At 40.1% G+C, this 20,803-nt stretch overlaps 1 protein-coding gene across 1 annotated transcript in view; it reads right to left on the bottom strand.

Annotated features, from left to right (window-relative positions):
- CCNYL1 (cyclin Y-like 1) overlaps window positions 1-20,601 on the bottom strand; it is a 36,851-nt gene extending 16,250 nt beyond the window's left edge. The window contains exons 1-3 of the mRNA XM_006889128.1: window positions 20,370-20,601; window positions 4,416-4,490; window positions 2,543-2,577 (exon numbers count right to left, since the gene is read on the bottom strand). Of these exons, the coding sequence (XP_006889190.1) occupies window positions 2,543-2,577; window positions 4,416-4,490; window positions 20,370-20,601 (342 nt within the window). The remainder of the gene's footprint in view (window positions 1-2,542; window positions 2,578-4,415; window positions 4,491-20,369) is intronic.
- Between the last annotated feature and the right edge of the window lie 202 nt (window positions 20,602-20,803).

Here is a 20,803-nt window from a genome sequence, read left to right as displayed (position 1 = left end):
TCTTGCTTAAGAATGTTTAGACTGCGCTCTTCTGTGCTTTAATTCTGCTGGCTCACAACTTCACTGAACTATACTGACAAGGACAGAATAACCTGAGCTGTAAAACACGACTATCAATTTAGTGCTCATTTTCATTATTTCGGGTGGTTATTGGCACATGGGGCAAAAACCAGTATTAATTATTCACTCAGTACAAGTAAAAGCAGCAGAATTTTACAATCTACCCAAGAGAGAAAGGACAAGGGGGCACCTCAATAGGAGGCATAGGCTAAATGCCAAAAGTAGGCAAAAAAATTATATTGAATTAATATGATCTTACTAGCTAAGATCAAGTATTTGTTGAAATCTTGCCTCACCCACTGACTTTTCCCATTGTGTTTAATGTCACTTGTTTTAGTTTAGCAAAACAATAAAAATATTTTTCTTTATAAGACACATTTTAGATATGCATATTAAGAATGAATTACTTTAAAAAAATAAAAAAATTAAAAAAAAGAATGAATTACTTTTAATGAACTTTAAAACTTAATCACTTAATACTTTATATATTAATGAAAACTAATTATCCCACCTACACTGTGCATCAGTTGGCCAAAATGGAAAGATGCCTGGTTTGAACAAAATTCTCTATCAAGGCCTTTGTAGGAAAGCGCAATATGCAAATTATATGGCAGACGTACTGATATAACAAAACCAAAAAAAAAACTCTGCATATAAAAACTTTAAACTCAGATTTACACCCTGAATCTAGGTCCTTTATTCTGCACTTGCATTAAACACAGATCTATTTCCTCTCCTCTCAAAATCTCATGAGAATTAAAGGTACTTCAAACAAAACAAAAAACATAATACAGAATTAAATAATCTCTTCTTGTCCTTTTGGCTAAGATCAAGTATAGAATATTAAATAAAGATTAAGAGTAAAGATAGCAGATGATTTTTAACAAGTATGTGAAGGACGAAGACCAAATACGAGTGTGGTAAGAGACCTAATGTAACAGAAGCAGCACCACCGTGTGCCTACATGGGCTCCCAACAGGAAGAAACAAGCTAGGCTGTTTTATAGAACCCAAGGCAAGCTCAAAAATCAGAGAATATAACGTACCCTGCAAGGTAAGGTGAAATTTACTCACTCTTCCAATGTTGCTTCTGGAAAGCAGGCAGCACTGCTTTTACTTTCCACACAGAAAACTGAAGATTATTCTCTGAAGGAAGTGAACTGGCTTAGAGGAAAGCCCCTAGACACTGACATTTCCAAATGAAAAGCTGGTTTGTCCCGTCCTCCCGAATCCTGTCAGTTAAACACTCTGTTCACAGGTGGTGTTTTCCTATTACTTATTTTTACACAAATAATGCGCACCTATACAGAACATAAAGTGTTACCTTCCTCCTCAAGCTATGCACATTATATGCAAAAGCATTTTTGTGTATGGGGACAGAATTATTATTGCTGTAAATATGAAATGTCAGAAAACAATGGTTCCTAACTGAAGGTATAAAAGAAAATAGAGAAATATCTTCAAAATTGTTTAAGTTCATTACACCCAAGAATTCTATAAGTCAAACAGGAGGATTTTCAGAACAACCAGATCTCCAGAAATGTCTACCCATATGCACTTTCTAGGGAAAATGTGCTCCAGTGAAATGAGGAATCACAAGACAACAGAAAAAACATGGGACCTAGGACATACAGGATTCAACACAAGAGGGCAGTTGTATGAACTTCAAAGGCCATCCCAGGAAAATAGCAAGCTGAGGGAAAATCTAGTCTATACTGGGGCAGAATGTCAAAAGGCTAGAGAAGGCTTTCACCAAGTAACAAATGGAACAGAAAACATTTTTGATAGGCATTTGACAAATGCTACATTTAGGTGATAGTGAAAGGAGTAACTGATATAAAACGAGTGAAGAATAAATTCAGAAAATATCACACACACATATTAAGGACTTTTATATGTAAGCTGAGAATGCTTTCTGAGGAAAAGGGGGTTCTTCTGAAGAAGAACAGAGGAATATTTGAGACAGAAGAAGAGTTGGCAGGACTTGGGAGGGGAGGGGTGTGTATGGAGAGGATTGAATAAGAAGGCAAGACTACTGTCTGACTCAGCAGTTACTGTTATTTGCATAGTCCTGATAACACAAATACTGATTTAATAAAAAATGTGATGTATCTCCAGGGAATGGAATGAGAAAAATAAGGTGATGGTGAATAAAAAAGTTATGTTTATACCTATGTGAGAGAAAGTCAATAGCTTGTGCAATTAAATTGACTTAGCTGTTACCATACTTTTGAACCTCTGTTTAAAAATTATTAAGGCAGATCTTTATTATCAAAATGTTATTACTGAAATGTAAATGTCAGAAATCTTAAAAACTGGCACAACTAAGCCAAAGATACTTATGAATAAATTTGACACTTGGGAAAACAGAAGAGATTTAGAAAATCCACATATAGGATCCCATGTGGACCATAAGAATTATGAATCACATAGACATACTTAGAACTCAAACCCTTAATTTCTTACTTTTCATGTTTACTTACATGGTTTAAGTGGTTGCTCTTCCTCTTTTCTCGTACTAAAAATAAAAAACATTAACTTATCAATTCTGATGCAAATTGCCATAAAAATTATAGTAGTGTCTACTGATCTGATAAATTAGCAATTATAACAAACCATTAAGGTGAAATTTACTCACTCTTCCAATGTTGCTTCTGGAAAGCAGGCAGCACTGCTACTGTTTATTTAAAACATCATAAAATTTGTAACTTAAATCACCTCACAGGATGAGACACATAAACTAAAATCTAAACATGCTTTTTTACTTCTGACCTACCAGATATTCTATATTTGGTATATATGAGGGAAACTCCATAAAGAGAAAAGGCAAAACAAATTAGTACAGGTGGGATATTAGTTAATTAGATGTTTACCTACTGCCTAACAGAACCATTTCCAGTTCAGATCCAGTTTATTTACATAAAAAATCATTATCTGGCCAGGTACAAATCTCTAGGTAAATCAGACTCCCTGTAAGCATCCTGAACCACTTATCTGATGTTGGTTTTGTTGTTGATTGCACAACTCATAGCAACCCTATGAACAAAAGGCCTGAAGCCTTTCTATAAGTATGGCTGTTTCTCCAAGTTCATAGTTTCCGGAGGAATGTGGTTTAGGAAGTGGATGCCACTCCTGCTCTCAAATCTGAATCAATCTTGGAGCTCCATCCACCAAACACTGCCCATGACGGGTAGCCAAGTATGGTGTCTGATACTTCTATGGCATAGTTGTTCATCATCACAGCAACTCCAAGTCACTTCAGTAGAGCAAATAGACAGATCACTGCTGTATCACTTAAAAGAATGGTCATCCCAAAAATCAACTGACATTTGGCGACTGGCCCTACTGCATTTTTAGATTCCAGCATGCCCAAATACTGGTGGATATCCACTAAATTTTTTTTTAACTAAACAGATATGTGGGTCTTCATACTACCAGAAAGTAACCCAATCTATCTTAAGTATGCAAATGAACTCATTTGCACTCCCTGAAGACTGAGGAACATGGAGAAGAAAACAAACCTAATGAGAAATGCTCTGTTCAAACCAGGCAGAGTAAATACACACCATCAAAATCCAGATTCGAAATGTACTCTTCCCCCCTTTAATTGGTCCTGTAATACTTTGGAAACCTCACTTTCCATATTCTGCTGTCATAAAATAATCACCTGGAAAGACTGGTCATGTTTAGCTCCTTAGCTTATTTGCTAGGATTTAATGTTAAAATAAGCAGGCAAACAGAAGTCCTGAAAATCCTGCAGTTCTGAGTGTTTGAACAGGATATTTACACCAGGTTCAAAATGAGGCAAAGCTTCTGGAAAACACATCAGAAAGAATGTTTAAGGTGATGTAGCCTGGATCCTTTTAATCTGGCGCTTGAGTGTGTGAAGAGTAGAAAATATTTCAGTGGCATAAATATGGGTGTGAGATAGGCTCATTTGGTTAATATATAAAATGAGGTCAAACACACAGATTCAATCCTTCGTTTTCTTTTTTTTTTTTTTGGTGCATATAAAAACATAACTGAAAACTAAATCCTAGTCACTTCTCTTTAAAACACCTGCTTTCTGGAGCAAGGGGAAAATGGGCAAGTATAAACCCATAACCATGTTCTAAATCATGTGGCCAATTACGTGTCTGTATAAAGAAGTATGGCAAAATGTACGTGAATATAAAGTCTATGTTCTGTTCACCAATGCAATTATAACATCACATGTTAAAATGAGGCAAATAAATGTGAAAATTGAACCAAGATATAAGTACACCTAAATAAATGTTCTCTGTAACCCATCTCACAAAATAAAAACTGAGTTTTCACTCTTCCTCCTTAAGAAACAAAATGAAAACACTGTCTTACCATCTGTCTGGGATTTGCTCAGGAAAATTGTGCTTGCCCTTGGATGGTCAGAAGGATTTGACTCAAAAGCTAAATCTGTGTAACAAGAAGAGACAAAAGGTATGAGAATTCAGTTGAGTACAAAAATAATTTTAAAACAGCTACATATCAATTCATTTTAATGGTCTCAGAAGATTTTAGTAATGAATAAGGGAAAAAAAGACAATTTAAAATGTCTAATCAGAAATCACAACAAACTGTGGCTGACTCTGAGAAGAGTGGGAATCCCAGAACATATGATTGTGCTTACACAAAACCTATACTTGAACAAGAGGCAGTCGTCAGAACAGAGAAAGGAGACACTGCGTGGTTCAAAATCGGGAAGGGTGTCCTCCAGGGATATATTTTGTCTCCATACCTTTTCAATCTGTAAGCAGAACAGCTCAGCCGGGATGCTGGGCTGTATGAAGAGGAATGTAGGATCAGGAAGATTCATCAACAACCTGTATTATGCAGATGACATATAAGTTTGCTGAAACTGAGGCGAGCCTGAAGTGCTTGCTGCAGAAGGTCAAAGACTGCAGCCTTAAATATGGATTGAAGCTCAACATAAATAAAACAAAGATTCTCACCACTGGGCTCATTGGCAGCATCATAATGAATGGTTAAGAGACTGTTAACAGTTTTAGTTTGCTTGGTTCCACACTCAACACTCTTGATACCAGCAGCCAGGAAATCAAGAGACGAATTGCATTGGGGAAGTCAGCTGACAGGGACCTCTCCAGAGTACTGAAGAGAAAAGACGTCAGGTTGGAGACTAAGGTGTGGCAGGTGCAGGCAATAATCTTCACAATTGCATGCTATGCATCAGAGAGCTGGACAATGACTAGGGATGACAGGAGAATTGATGCCTTTGAGCTGTGGTGCTGGAGAAGAGTGTTGAATATACCATGAACTGCTAGGAGAACAAACAGGTTTGTCCTGGAAAGGGTGAAACTGGCTGCTCCTTGGAAGCAAGGATTCTGAAGCTTCATCTGACATACTCTGGGCATGCTGCAAGGAGGGACCAGTTCTTGGAGAGGGACATCATGCTTGGGAGGGTAAAGGAACAGCGTAAGAGAGGAAGACCCTCAATGAGATGGATCGATTCAGTAAATGCGGTATTGGGAGAAGGTTTGTCAGAGACAGGTTGGCACAGGATACAGCAGTGTTTAGGGCTCTTGTACACAGGGACACTCTGAGTAGCAAACAACTTGACGGCACATAACAACAACAACGACAATGGGAAATTGCAAAGTTACACAGGATTTCTCTTTTTATGGGATAAAAGTAGGCCACAATCAACACTCTTGGCATAGTAATCAGGAAATCAAAAGATGAATTCCATTAGAAAAATCTGCTGTCTGGTCAGTCTAAAACTAAGGTGTGCCTGATCCAGGACCATGGTCTTTGCAATTATTTGCTATGCATCAGAAAACTGGACAACGACTAAAGATGACAAAAGAAGAATGTCTGAGTTGTGCTGGAGAAGAGTACGAAACATACTATGGTCCACCAAGAAAACAAGTCTTTTCTGAATAGGATGAAACCAAGCTGCTCCTTAGAGGCAAGGAAGCTCTGTATTACATACTTTGGGCAAGCTATCAGGAGGGACCAGTCCTCAGAGAAGGACGACATGCTTGAAAGGGTAGGGGGACAGTGCAGAAGAGGAAGACCCTGAACGAGATGGATTGGAAAAGTAACTGGGGCATTGGGGGAAGGTATGTCAGAGATGGTGAGATTCCAAGCATGCTGTCTTCTGCCAAAGACTGGCCCTCCTAACACTGGCTACTCCAAGACGTATTTGGGCTTATGATTTTTAATGTAGGGAAAGTAAGACTTCAACAAAATTAACTCATGTTTTAAGGTAAACAGTCCTCAAAATCAGAATGAATCTATGAAACAGACATAGAATACTGTTTTTCCTCTAGGATTCAGACAATTGTCAGGTTTTTTTCTTTTTTTATTTTATTTTAATTCGTGTGTGTGTGTGTGTGTGTGTGTGTGTGTGTGTGTACCGTCAAATCATATTTGACTGGTACAGGAGGAGATTATTCCTCCTTCTCCAGCAAAGCATCTGGTGGATTTGAACCGCACACCTCTGGGATTGCAGTGTAGCTTCTTGTCACGAGGCCACCAGAGCTCGCCATGGTCTTTTCAATTGCAGAGATTTAAAAATACTTTCAACTCCAACAGAATGAGAACTGAGGCACAGAGACTTGTACACCAAAGTTCAAAGCAGTGTTATTCACCATCAAAAGAACATGGAAACAGCCTAAATGTCCAAGCACAATCAAATGGATTGAGAAATTATGGTACACTCACAGGATGGAATACTAAGCAGGAGCAATGATTTTGTAAATTACTACCTAACTAGGGAGGGACTACAGAGCATTATGCTAAGTGAACTAACTCAGTCCCATAAGGACAAATACTGTATAAGACCATTATCGTAGAACACGTACGAGGATTTATGGGGGGAGCAGGGAGGAGTGAGGATTCATGGGGGTTAGGGAGGAGTAGAAAGGTGAGGATGGGCAGGGGTGGAGGGGTTAATCACAGTGTCGCACAACTTGATGGGAGGTGGGTGAAAGAAATGGGAAGATTCAGTGTAAAAATCAATGTAGAGAAATAAGTATAAAAGAAAAAATTCAACTTAGAATCAATAAAATGTGTTAAAGGCAAAATATCTTAAAACTATACAACCTCAAATACTCAATGATTTTTTTTCAAAATATTAGAGAACAATCATCAAAAATTATCTGAGTTAGAAGCTGTATATTGATTTAGATATACTCCAATTAAACAGACGATGTCAGCGGTTCCTGGCTTCGACATCCATCTGCTTAAAGGCTGACTGCATTATCTGCTCTGTCACCCCTATACTCTACGTTACAGAAGATTCATGGCCCATATCACAAACATGTTTTAGGATTATCATGTTCACTCTGATTATTTTCTCTCTTATTTTTGAATACAGGGAGCTCTAGCAGCTTGCTGTTGTTAGGCACCACAGAGTCACATGTGACTCACAGCAATCCTATGAACAACAGATGTGAACCCTGTCCTATCCTACGCCATCCTCACATTTCCTGAACCCTGTCCTATCCTATGCCATCATCACATTTCCTAATGCATTAGAGTGCACAGCCTCAATTCACCTGTTCGAGGGTCTTCCTCACCTTCGCCAACCCTCTGCCTCTCCAAATACCATGTCCCTCTCCAAGGAATACCCCCCTCCTACCAATATGCCTGATGTACGTGAGGTGAAGTTTTATCATCTTGCCTCTAAAGAGAACTCTAGGTGCCCTTTCTCCAAGACATATTTATTTGTTCTTTTGGCATTCCATGGAATGTTTGTTCATCACTCTTCTCCAACACAACAACTCAAAGGCATCAATTCTTGTGTTATCCTTATTCATTGTCCAGCTCTCAGAAGCACAGCAAGTGATCAGAAAGACCATGGCCTAAATCATACACACCTTAGTTCTCAAACTGACATCATTATGCCTCAATAATTTTAAGAAATCCCTAACTGCTGACTTTCCCACATTTCTCCTTACAGAGCCCAGCCTCCCGGACAATATGTCCTGCATATAGATTGAAAAGGTATGGAGATAAGACACATCCCTGGCATACACCCTTTTCAATTTTGAACCATGCAGTGTTTCCTTGTTCTGTTCTGACGACTGTCTCTTGGTACAAGTATACATGGTTCAAATCTACCATTTACTCTTCAGGACAAAGAAAGGCAATCTCCTGAGTGATTTACTGCCTCTGAAAACTGCTGGAGGATCAACTATCAGTTCGTTCCAACTGGAAGGTACACAATATCTTATTTTAGTCCATTCTCTACCCCAATTAATTCCTATGTGAGAATCTTCAGTTGCCCTTGCCCCAAAGCACACAGCTCCCAGCAGAACCCTGGTACTCCCATGCTTTGAATCTGCTCTCCTAGCTGATAGAATGACAGCTGATAAACTATGCACTTCCTAGAACACAGATCAAGAAGCATTTGTTCCAACAGAACATGGTTTAAAATTAAGAAAGGTAAGATGTGCATTCTTTCTCCATACCTATCCAATTTGTATGCTGAATAATTCAAGAAGCTGAACTCTATGAGGAAGAATATGGAATATCAGAAATGATCAATAGGTTGAGGCAAGTTGTTGATGAGTCTTCCTCAAATCCTGTTGCCACATTATTACAAATGACATAACTTTGCTTCCATAAAGTGAAAAGGACTTGCAGCATTTGCTGCAGAAGATCCAATACAAATTACATCTTATCAAGAGGAAAAAATACTCACCTCTGAACCAATAGGCCACAAGACCGATGGAGAAAAGATTGAAGTTGACAAAAAGTTGACTTTACTGAGAGCCACAATCAACATCCTCCATGGCAACAAGAGTCAAAAGACATGTTACACTCAGAAAATCTGCATTTAAGGACCACACCAAAGTGTTAAAGAGGACTGATACCAGTTAAAAGACTAAGGTGTACCACCTGATCCAAGTCATGGTCTCTTCAATTGTTTCCTATCCATCTGAAAGGTGAACAATGAATAGGGATGAGAGCATTGATGCCTTTAAATTATGGCATCAGGAGAAGAGTACCGAATAATCACATGGACTGCCAAGAGAACAAATAAGTCTATCTTGGAAGAACTGCAACCAAAATGTTCAGTAGAGGCGAGGATGGGGAAACTGAGTCTTACATACTCTGGGCATGCTGTCAAGAGGAGTCAGTTCCTGGAAAAAGACATCATGCTGGGAAAGGGTAAGGATTAGAGAAGGAGAAGAGCAGTTTCAACAAGATGGACTAATAACAATCATCTCGAGCAGATCAGATTGTGAGGATGGCGCAAAACAGTGCAAGGTTCAGGTTTCTGTTCATAGTGTTATTCTTTTTTTTTTTAAACCAGTAAGTTTATTGTTTTATAAGAAGAGTCTAACTTTCACCATGTAAACAAACAGGATGAGCAATTTATTTTCTTCCTAGAGGCAGTTACCACTAGGTCATCATGAGGTATGAGGTGAGTGTTGAATCCAAACAAATAATCCGAAGACCCACCTTTCACTCACATGAGCTCTGGACCTATTTTCCCAGAGGAAAGGCCAGTTTCCAAAGCCTGCTTACTTCCCTCTCAATTTGCTATCTGTGCACTGTCAACCTCTTGCAGCTTTACTATCAGCTCATCCTCTGGTCAGTGGTCTTTAGTTTTAAGTCCAATGTTGCTGGCATTATAGCTCCTTAAGGGGGCACATCAATTGTACCACCTACTGGACACAATAATCCTGTTAGGATGTTTTACCAGCTAATATGCTTTATTATAAAGGTAATATCCATCTGCATTAGCACATACACAGGTTACGTACAAAACAGCCTAAATGTTTCTGAAGACCAAGATTTTTAGGTAAAGATAGTTGAATTGTTCTCCTCCTGCTCTACTTCTTTATCAGTGACTGATTCTCAATGATTTTTGAGTCAACAGAACCAATTTTGTATCAGGAGCGCTACCAAGATTAATGATTTTTTAAAAGAGGGGGAGTTGAACAAAGGAGGCAAGAAACCTAGGACCAAAGCACCCAAGATTCAGTGTCTTGTTACTCCACGCATCCTGCAGCACAAGCGCCGGCGCATTTCACTGAAGAAACAGCGCACTGTTATTCTTGAGTTGAAGTTGACTCAGCTCCACCTAACAACAAACACATGTCCTTTAAAAAAAAAATTCTAAATAATAGCACTTTACTCAGCATGTGAACTTTTAAACAATTTCTTTTACATGCTATCTCCACTTTCTTCACACTATTAAATAGAATGAACTGCTTTAATACAATAACGAAGAACGAAAAGTGATACTCAAAGGAGCCTGTAAAAACCTTCTATAAAACCTTCCCTATACTTATCTGGAATTTACTTTCCTGAATGACTGCTACTGAGCCTTGTTTTTAAAAACTTTAGACAATTTAATCTGTACTTCTCAGAACCTGTCTTCTCATATGTGAAACTGATGTTAAAACCTATATACCACCTGACACCAAACATTATGGGGATCAGAAGAAACAGAAGACGAATCTATATCTAGATGTACATGTTACTTCACCAACAAAACCTCCATACTAAATAAAAAATGAAAACTGTGAACATAAAATGCTGACTCACTGCCCACATCCAAGTAGCAAATAAAATGGATAAGCATTATGCTTTGACTGTTCATGAAAGGAATGAGTTATGCAGTCACCATGAATCCTCCCTCTCCACTCCAGTGTTTTGCTTTAAATAAGCAAATACATATATTCGCTTTTTTCTTACACAGGAATTTTTCTTTTGCACATATTACTGCATTATCATCTGTCTTGGCCACTGTCATTAACATAACTTGAAGATGACTCTATTCAGGTACAAAGAGATGGTCTCATTCTGTTTTGACCTCCCTGATTCTCTACTATATGTATGTACCAGCTCATCTCACCTGTGTCTTACTGAGGGACATTTGAGTTCCTCCCAGTATTGTAGTTTTTGTTGTTATGTGCTGTGGAGTAGCTTGAGACTCATAGCGATCCTATGTACAAAAACCTTAAACCCTGCTCTGTCCTATGCCACTGTCTCCGACACACCCACCCCAACTACCCCAGTCACTCAATCAATTATGCTACCAAAATAATGAAACAAACCTGTACATGTATTGTGTTATATCTGTGGGATGTAGCTTCAGGATAAATTTTTTAAAGTAGGATTTTTGGATCAAGGGGTTCTATAGTCATTGCATGAGACTGCACCAAATTCCCCTTCATGGGGGTCATACCATTTTAAACTTCAACCAGCAATGTGACTGCTCCTTCCTGGCCTCTCCAAAGAATGCTGTCAAGTTTTTTGGATTGCCTCCCAACAGGAGACAAACTGCAGTAGACTTTTAATTTGCATTTCTTATGTGTGAAGATATGTTTAAAGGGCCATCTGCATTTCTTTTTCTGTGATTTGTCTATTCATATCTTTGTTATCTACTTTTAGATTAACTTTCATTTCAAGTCTTGCATATTTTAGGCCTTCATTAAACACAGTTTATTAAAAAAGCAGTTTGTCACACTTTGGTAGCTTATATTTGGCTGTGATTCTAGAAGCTATGGCCACCTATATTTTAAATGCCATGGTGGACCAACCTTGATAGACAAGTTTCAATAAAGCTTCCAGACAACTAAGAGAGACTGAAAAGAAGAACCTAGCAATCTATTTCAAGAAACCTTGTCAGAACACTGTCTGCGACAGTGCTGGAAGATCAGCACCCAGGTTGAAAGGTACTCAGAATAAACATGGGGAAGAGCTGCTTCCTCAAAGAGCATTTCCTGAAGTACAAAAGTGGCAGTGAAAGGGTAATACACCTACAAGGAAGATCAATTTAAACTAGTGTTCAAAGACTATTATGCAAAAATGAAGAAACTGAAGATTTTTACCAACCTCTACAGCCTGAAATTGACGTAACTACTATCAAGATGCATCCTTAATTATGGATTAGCAACTAAGCAGATTCAATACTTGGAAAATACTGATAGAAATGACACAGGAGACAATGTAACAGAATTTTACAGGATCAAAACTTCCTCTCTGAAATACTTCTTTTTCAATGACATATATAAACTGTGAATTCATCCTGGGAGGGACCCAAAGGGATGAAATCAACCATATTTGTGCAGAGAGATTATAAAGAAACTCATCATCACTGGTCAGACTACATTCAAATGCTAACTGTGGAACAGACCATCAACTGCTCATATGCAAATTCAAGCTGAAGCTGAAGAAATGAAAACAAGTCCATGAGACCTTAAGTACTACCTTGAGTCTATTCCACCTTGATCTTGAGACCTCCAGAACAGATCTGATGCACTGAACAACAGTAGCCAGATGGACTGTGGAATGGCATCAAGATTGTAATACATGAAGGAATAAAAAGGTCATTAAAAGAGAGAGAAAAAAGATCAACATAAATGTCTGAAGAGACTCTGAAAGTTGCTTTTTAAAGTAGAGTAGCTAAAGGAAAAGAATGTAATAATATAAAAGACGTGAAGAGATGATTTCAAAGGACAATCAGAGAAAGAAAAGAAAGCATTATAATGAAATGTGCAACCCAAGAGCATTGAAACAAAGCGAATAGGCACAAATATGAATCTCTTTTAGTTGGTTAACCAGAAAGCTATCTCCTCAATTTCCTGGCATATAAAAGTTAACATTTCAGCATTACATTGCTGAAAATATAAAGTAGTGTCATTAATATCACACACAAGCAATATTTAGCTGAAGAACTTTAAAATGATTGTAGCAGTACACTGAAAGGGAACGACCAGAAATGATCCTGAATTCAGAAACAAAAATGAGATTTAATCATTGCTGATGGCAGACGAGCAGTGGCTAAAAGCAGAGAACATCAGATGTTTACCTATGTTTTTTTGACTATGCAAAGGCATTCATAGTGAATTAATGCATTGTGATGAATCATAATAAACTATGGACAATATCTCAACGAATACTCCAGAACAGTTAGTTGTTCATGCAGAACCTGTATATAGACCAAGAGGTAATCATTAGAACGGAACAAGGGGAGCCTGCATGGTTTTAAAATCAAGGTATGCATTAGGTTTGTACCCTTTCACAGTACTTACTCAATCCGCATGTTAAGCACATAACAGGAGGTGCTGGATCAGACAAAGAAAGCAGCATGATTGGAGGAAGACTCAATTAACAGCCTTGCTTGCTGAAAGAAAAGAAGGCTTAGAGTATTTACTGATGAAGATCAAATATAGCTTTCAGTACGAATTACACCTTTGGGTGGAACAAAATCTCTCACTAGCCCAACAAGCAACATATGATAAAGGAAGAAAAGACTGGTAGCAAAGATTTCATTATACTTGATCCACAATCAATGCCCATAGTAGCAGCAACCAACAAATAAAACAACTCACATTTCACTGGGAAAATCTTCTGCAAAATACCTCTCTTGAGGTATTAAAAAGCAAAAATGGTAAAACAAAGATATCACTACTCTCAGGTCTATGATACAACTGACCCAAACCAAAGTCTTTTCAGTCATCTTTTATGCATTCAAACATTAAGAAAATGAGTAAGGAAGATGACAGGAGTTGCACCACCAACCCAAAGGCCACTCCACTCCAGCAGTCTGATTCCACCAGTGGCTCCATGGGAGTGAAACGGGACTGTGTTATTTACAGTCTTGAAAAGCAGATAGGGGTTTCAGTTAAAAGTCAGTTCTAACTCGACAGCATGAGAGTGAGAAGTTAAAGGGACTTAAAGTACTTATAGAAAAAAGGTCAAAGACTACAGCCTTTAGCATTGATTATACCTCAACATGAAGAAAACAAAATCTTCACAATTAGGCTGTTATACAAAGTTATACAAGTGTTTAGGTCTTTAACTCATAGGGTCGCTATGAGTTGTCTACTACTCGAACAACAACAATACAATCTCTTAAAAAAAGGTTATACTGAACTAAAGACAAGAACCAGGCTATCAACAACAAATTGGATTTTGATCCAATGGTAATGGGTAATCAGAAACTATTAACATTAGTGTCACTCAAGTTGTTATAAACACACCCCCCCACACACAAACACTTTTAAATTTGACTAACTTAAAAAAAGAAATCTTTACAATTGGGCCAACAGGCAACACCATGATAGATGAAGAAAAGAGTGACGTCCAGGATTTTGTTTTTCTTGGATCCACATTTAATATCCATGGAAGCACCACTTATATCAGGCAAATCTGTTGCCAAGGCTTCTTTAAAGTATTAAAAGAGCAGGGATGTTAGTTTAAAGACAAAGGTACACCCACCAGATCCAAGCCCTTGTATTTTCAATTACTTCATATGTATGTCAAAGTTGGACGATGAATGCAGAAGGTTACTTAATTCAAGATGCTTATGAACTGTAGTGATGGTGACGCGTACCCAATATACCATGATCTACCAAAATACCAAACAAATGTGTCTTTAAGGAAGTACAACCAGAATGTTCCTTAAGAAGGAAGCACAGTGAAGACTTCACCTCACATACTTTGGTCATGTTGTCAGGAGGGGGCAGCCTAAGCAGTTCCAACAGGCTTGGAAGGTGGAGTGTGAGTCAAAAAAGAGGAGAGGAAGACCTTCAATGAGATGAAATGACGACAATGGGCTAGAGCAGGCTAGAGACAGTGAGGAAAATGCAAGATTGGGCAAGGTTTAGATTGTTGTAGACAGAGAAGACTAGAAGACACCTCAAAACAGCAACCAAGAAGTGATATCCAGGAGTGGTGACGTGGGTGAATAATGATGACTATCCCATAGACTGCCAGAAGGAATCTTTCTTGGGAAAAGTACAGCAAGAATGTTGCTGAGAAGTGAGGATGGTGAAAACTTTGTTTCGCTTACTTTGGATATGTTAGGAAGAGGCACCAGTCCCTGGAGAAGGACATCACGCTATTACAACTGAGGGCCAGCGACAAAGAGGAAGACCCTCAACAAAAGAGATAGCAAAGTCGTTTCAACAATGGCCTCAAATGCAGCAAGAATTGTGGGGATGGCAAAGAACCAGGCAGTATTTGGTTCTAGTGTGTATAGAGAGAATCAGAACCAAGTCAGGGTTTCTGTCCACTCCATCATCACAGCCAACCTGCTAGCTCGTCTTATTTCCACCAACAGTCTGTTGTGTGTGCTAGTCTACTCTCAGAACTGCCCATATCTCTTCTGACATCCTTTTCACTTGCTGCAGCCAGCCTCCATCTTTCTGTCCCCTGTCCACACTAAGTTTGTTCCCTTCTGCATGGAAGAGTTTTCCCCCTCCACCCACCTCCCCCCCTCCACCCCCTCAGTTTCCTCTCACTTTTAGGACTATTCATGTGTCACTTAAGGACTAAAGTCACTGCTATCAAGCTAATGCTAACTCACAGCAACCCTTACTTGGGTTCCTGTGCCTGTTAATCTTTACAGGAAGAGACTGCTCATCTTTCTCCCTCAAAGTGGCTATAGATTTGAACTGCTGACATTCTGGTGAGCAGTCCAACACTCCACTAGGGCTCCATAAAAAAAAAAAAAAAAACCTCTCCTCCCTCCCCAACTCACAACTCTAGATCCTTCCCATAGTTAACTAAACTTCTTGATCATCCCATATGTTGGCAACCTCCAGTCTCCTTTATAATGTGAAGAGGTGAGTTAGGGCAGAGGCTTTCTGTTCTGAAATCCCACCATCTTCCTTAAATCGAAACCAGAAAAAAACATTAATAAACATATTACAATGCACTCAAAACTAATTAAGTTTCTTTAGTTATTCCACATCTTCTGAGATTTCTTATAATTTCTTATGATTTGGTCACTGAAGACCAATATGACAACAAAGCAGTAAGCCTTGTGAACTACCACCTGTCTCGACCGTATACTAGTGGAGCAGTGTCCACAAGCAAGGTCAGTCCTTTCCGGAGCAGAGAGAGACTGCACTCTGTAGTGCAGTAGAGAATGGGAACTACGGGGAAGGCAAGCTCTGTCACTGTATCCCTGACAGTGTTTGATCCAAGTATCAATTCTATACTAAAGAAGGAGAAGCAGGATAATTTTTTGAAAACTAATTATTTGAGTAACTTAAAATTTAGTAAAGCCATTTATGGTACAAATGACTAGGTCAGACAGCTGCTATCTGTAAGGTTGGGGGTACAAACCCACTCTGAGGCAGCTCTGAAGAAAGGCCTGGTGATCTAATTCCAAAGCAAACCATCCATGAAAAACTTTATGGACACTGTTTTCCTCTGACACACATGAAATACTTGAGTCCATTAATTCCATGGCAACTGGACTTTTAAACCAATTACATAGCATATAACAAGTGTTCGATAAATATTAGTTATTAAGCAGGAGTGGCATCCACTTCCAAAATAGCTTACCTCCATAACTCTAGGAACTTGGAGAAACGTTCATAGGGTCACTATGAGTCGTCTATGACTCAACGACACTTAACAACAACAACAACATAGAGAGAGCTCTGTTGGCCTAGTGGACAGAAAGTGATGCTACCAAGCCAAAGGTGGGTGATTTTAATCTGCAACCCTCAGGCCTGGTTTTAATTGGTTTTGGTCAAACATTCTTCTAAGTGGTATAGCACTGGTCTGTCCATTTGCTGTACAGAGGTAACTCATGGTTGCTGTGATGCTAAACACTGTGACACTGATGTGTCAAATGCAATAATGGTTACCCATGGTGGACAGTGTTTGGTGGAGAACCTTGATTACAACAAGCCTGGAAGCAGGAGTGGCTTCCACTTCGGAAATAGCTGGCCTCTGGAAACTCTATGAACTTGGAGAAACGATGAAAGTTATACAAGTGTTTAGGTCTTTAACTCATAGGGTTGCTATGAGTTGTCTACTACTCGAACAACAACAATACAATCTCTTAAAAAAAGGTTATACCGAACTAAAGACAAGAACCAGGCTATCAACAACAAAATCACTATAACAGAAATTTTGATGTACAGTAAAAAGATAAAGAATAACATCAATTTGATATAAAAATATATAATACTAAAATGCCTTAACTACAAAATACCTTATTGTGCGGATTTAATTAAGTTGTTAAGACAAAATATACCATGTAAAGTCTAGGAAAGTACGACATATTAATCATCAAAATAAATTTTTATTTGGGATGCTTTATAGAGAAATGACAGACTACTTTATCATTAAAGAGTCAACTGACAACCATCTGTTGGTACACTAGGCAGAAGAGCAGTGTGCACGGGCACAGAAAGCCAGCATCAAATAATTGCTGATGTGTGTCAAGCCCTGTCCCAGGAACTTTGTCATTACTAAAAAAGTTCTCAAAATATGATGTAATACATTTTAAGTGATCACATTTTTATAAAATCAATTAAAAAATGTTTACATGCATACAAAAAGTTCTGTAAAAACAGTTAATTTTAGGTAGCCTGTCTATGAAAGATAGACTTTCTGTATTTTCTGAATCTTAATTTATACTTATTATAGTCATTAATAAAAAGAAAAAACATGGAAGAATGATTTAAAATAGCTACTGGAAAGAGGAAAAAGCTATGGCTCAGAGGGTTTTCTGTGTCATATTGCCAATTCCTTCCTTTTACTCACCCCTCAAGACGAGAGAATGGATCACATGAGCAGAACATGATTTATGTACAATTCCATGTAAGTAACCAAAATAATTTTTTATGGTAGCAAAGCAAAATTATTTTTCTATCTAACTAGGTATTTCTCAGTTTCCCGGGAAACTGATGTAAAACTGACGGAAATAAAGTGATTAAAAGCAAACTTTCAATGTGTATGTACATTATATTTGGTGTTCTGACCTTGTTGCTATGGAAACTTAAGAAGAAGAAATATTTGCAATTAAAATTGAGGTTTCTCTTATCACTTTTTCAAATGCCAAAAAATGTAAGATAAATGGAAATTAAAATTTAACTATCATCACGTTAATAACATTATTAAAGTACATGCATCTCTTTTCTCAACTCCTCTGACTTAACACACCTTATAAAATAGTCCTATACTTAATGCTTGGTGCATTACCTGCCCTCTCACCTGTACCTGGTATCTCACCTGCCCTCCTGCCAACATCCTGAGCTTCAATTCAGTTCCCAGAACTAACTTTAAATGCTATCAGTCCACTAATGTGACAGTTACTGAAGTCTTAATTTATGTGTGACTTCTGTCACCATCACGGTTAACTCTTATCCAATGTAGTGAATAGACACAGAATGGAGTTTGACAGATTGTAACTTTGGTACTTTTGTAAAATATAACTACACAAGAGTGCCTACTCATCAAATATAACAGTCTAAAGTAAGTTCTAGGAGTCTACAACCACCTTATAGATAAAACATAAAATGCAAGCTGTATTCTGAATTTTTAATCCTCACAAAGTGGCATTGGGAGCTCTGGTGGCCTAGTGTTAAGAAGCAGTGCTGCAATACCAAAGTCACATAGCTTAAATCCACCAGCTGCTCCGCCAGAGATGGATCTTGTCTTTGCCTCTGAAAACCTGCCATGGGTCGATCCCAAGTCCACAGCAGACAGCGAGGTGTAAGTCTGGCACCTTGGTTTTGGGGTTCAGTATCTAGAACCCAGCCATTTCCATCTCATTTTCATCAGCAGTTAAGGAAGCCTAAATGCAAATCTTAGTAACTAGCTGAAACAGCTAAATCAGATGGACATAAAAATGAAACATAATTTTAATTATTATTAAATTTTATTACTTTTAATGAACATTTACAGAGATTTTGGGTTTTCATTCATTCATTGTTGCACTGTTTTCTCTACCCTCCTCCCCAGTTCGTTCTTCTTCCGCCCCCCCCCATGTCTGTTTTAATTGTAGCTGAAATGGCCAAATCAGATGGACATAAAAATGAGACATAAATTTTGATCTCTCATCCAACACTAACCATCTAGTAATATTAGTAGTAATTACTAAGATGCTTGTCTCAAAGCACGGAGCTTTTAAGTTTTCACATGGAAACTCCATGCTGTTTTTAAAGTGGCATTAAGTCCCATAACCTCTTTGTTCATTCTTTTAATATTTTTTTAAATATTCTGAAAAGTCACATTCAGAGACTTCACTTCCCTAACTTTCACAAAACCTAGATCCCAAGTGCATTTAAACAGCGGTGCATTTTCTCTACAGTGAAGGCATGACTGATGTCTGGCATTTAAAATACAAGGGCAGAAGATTTAAAATCTCTAATGAAACAGTTTCTTCACTTCAAAGACACCTCCAAAGGGCAATCTTCATAAAGAGTCACTATTGTTGCCTAGAATTACTTTTACGTAGATTCACCCCTTTCCAAAGTTCCAGAGGCAAACATCAAATTATGTCCTCTCCCTCCGCCTCTCTCCACCAGCAGTTCAGCGCAAGGAATTTTAACCTCAACATTCCATCTAGAACAGGATTCTATTGAGGGGAGGATAAAGGGTAAAGAGAGCCCAGGAGAGGGAGAGGCAGAGGCACACCAGAGACCCCAGCTGGAATCCTAGCCCCCACCCCTAAATCTTCGCATTACAAATAAACGGCTGAACGCAGGTTTGTCTCCAGAAACTTCAGACCAACAAATTGCATGAGCCACGCCTCCCTTACACCCGCGACAGGCAACGTAAGTGAAGTCTGGGAGTCACGGGAGTCAGCTGGGAAGGGATGTGTGCCAAACACCCTGAACTCCAAGCGCTCTCCTTCCCTGCAGGGTAAAAAACTATCCCGGGGACCGCTGGCGGTAACGTCTCAAAGCTAGCCCCGTTATGTTAAAGCAACCCAGCCTCCCAAGTTTCTTTCCTCTCGGGAGGTTTCTACCGAGTTGACTCCAAACATCAGTCTACTTAAGGCCACACGTAGGTCCCGCTTGGAGTTTCCCACGCCCACCTCCAGTTGGAATCTAAGTAAAAATGCCTAGCTCGGAGGATTCTGGATCTCCCGAGGGGCAGCTACCCTAACAGGAGGGGCGAAGGGAAGGCGTTCCTTTCCTGCTTCCTCCACTTAGGTACCATCTGGATAAGGCAAGGCAGGAGGAGGAGACCTCGTTCGAGCTGCGGGATCAGGGTTTCCCGTGCCAACAAGGGGGCCAGACCACGACGCGATCCCAGGGGCAGAGCCGCCAACAGGCAGGGCCCGGGTTCCAGGCTGGACTGGGGAAAGGGACCAGGGGTCCCGGTCGGCGCAGACCCTCCGGGTGTGATCAGGGACAAGAGTCACGGACCGGACGCGGCAGGGACAAAACGAGGGTGGAGGGACCCGGCAGAGCTGGGCAGCGTCCCCCGGGGCCGGGCCCTGGGAAAGCCGGCTCCCGGCAGAAAAGAGCGCAAGGTCCCGGGGGACCAGCCGCGCGCCCCGGGATCCGACGGCGTCAGCCCCCCGCCCAGAGCTCTGGGCGCCGGCCGCCGCCTTACCTTCGGGCATCTCCCGGTCACTGATATGCTGCAGGTGGTGACCCTCGCCCGCTCCCAGATCCAACTCGCTGGACTCCACGGCAGCCGGTCCCGGCGCCGCGGCTACCGCCACCGCGTCGCCGGCCGCCGCCTCACACACTTCCGACTCGTAGTCCGGCTCGGCCGGCCCCGCGCGCCGGCCCAGCTTGGGGCTGGCATTGGGGGACACGCAACAGGTCAGCGTGTTCCCCATGGGGCGCCTCCAGTTCTCGCGGCCGCCGCAGCTCGCCCCCCGACTCGGCCCGGCTCAGCAGGCGCCCCCTCCCCCAACAATGGCGCGGCCGGCACGGGCAGCCCCGGGCTACGCCGGGGCTGTGCCGCACTCGCAGCAGCGGCCTCGCCGCTCTCCGCCCGGCCCCGGCAGGGCTCCGGCCCCGGCCGTGCACCAGCCGCCG

The sequence above is a fragment of the Elephantulus edwardii genome, unplaced genomic scaffold (genome assembly GCF_000299155.1).
Source record: "Elephantulus edwardii isolate Elephantulus edwardi_28Jun2011 unplaced genomic scaffold, EleEdw1.0 scaffold00075, whole genome shotgun sequence".
In the NCBI taxonomy this organism is placed as follows: Eukaryota; Metazoa; Chordata; class Mammalia; order Macroscelidea; family Macroscelididae; genus Elephantulus; species Elephantulus edwardii.
The sequence above is the reverse complement of the archived record's forward strand: the minus strand, read 5'-3'. Positions and strand labels throughout refer to the sequence as shown.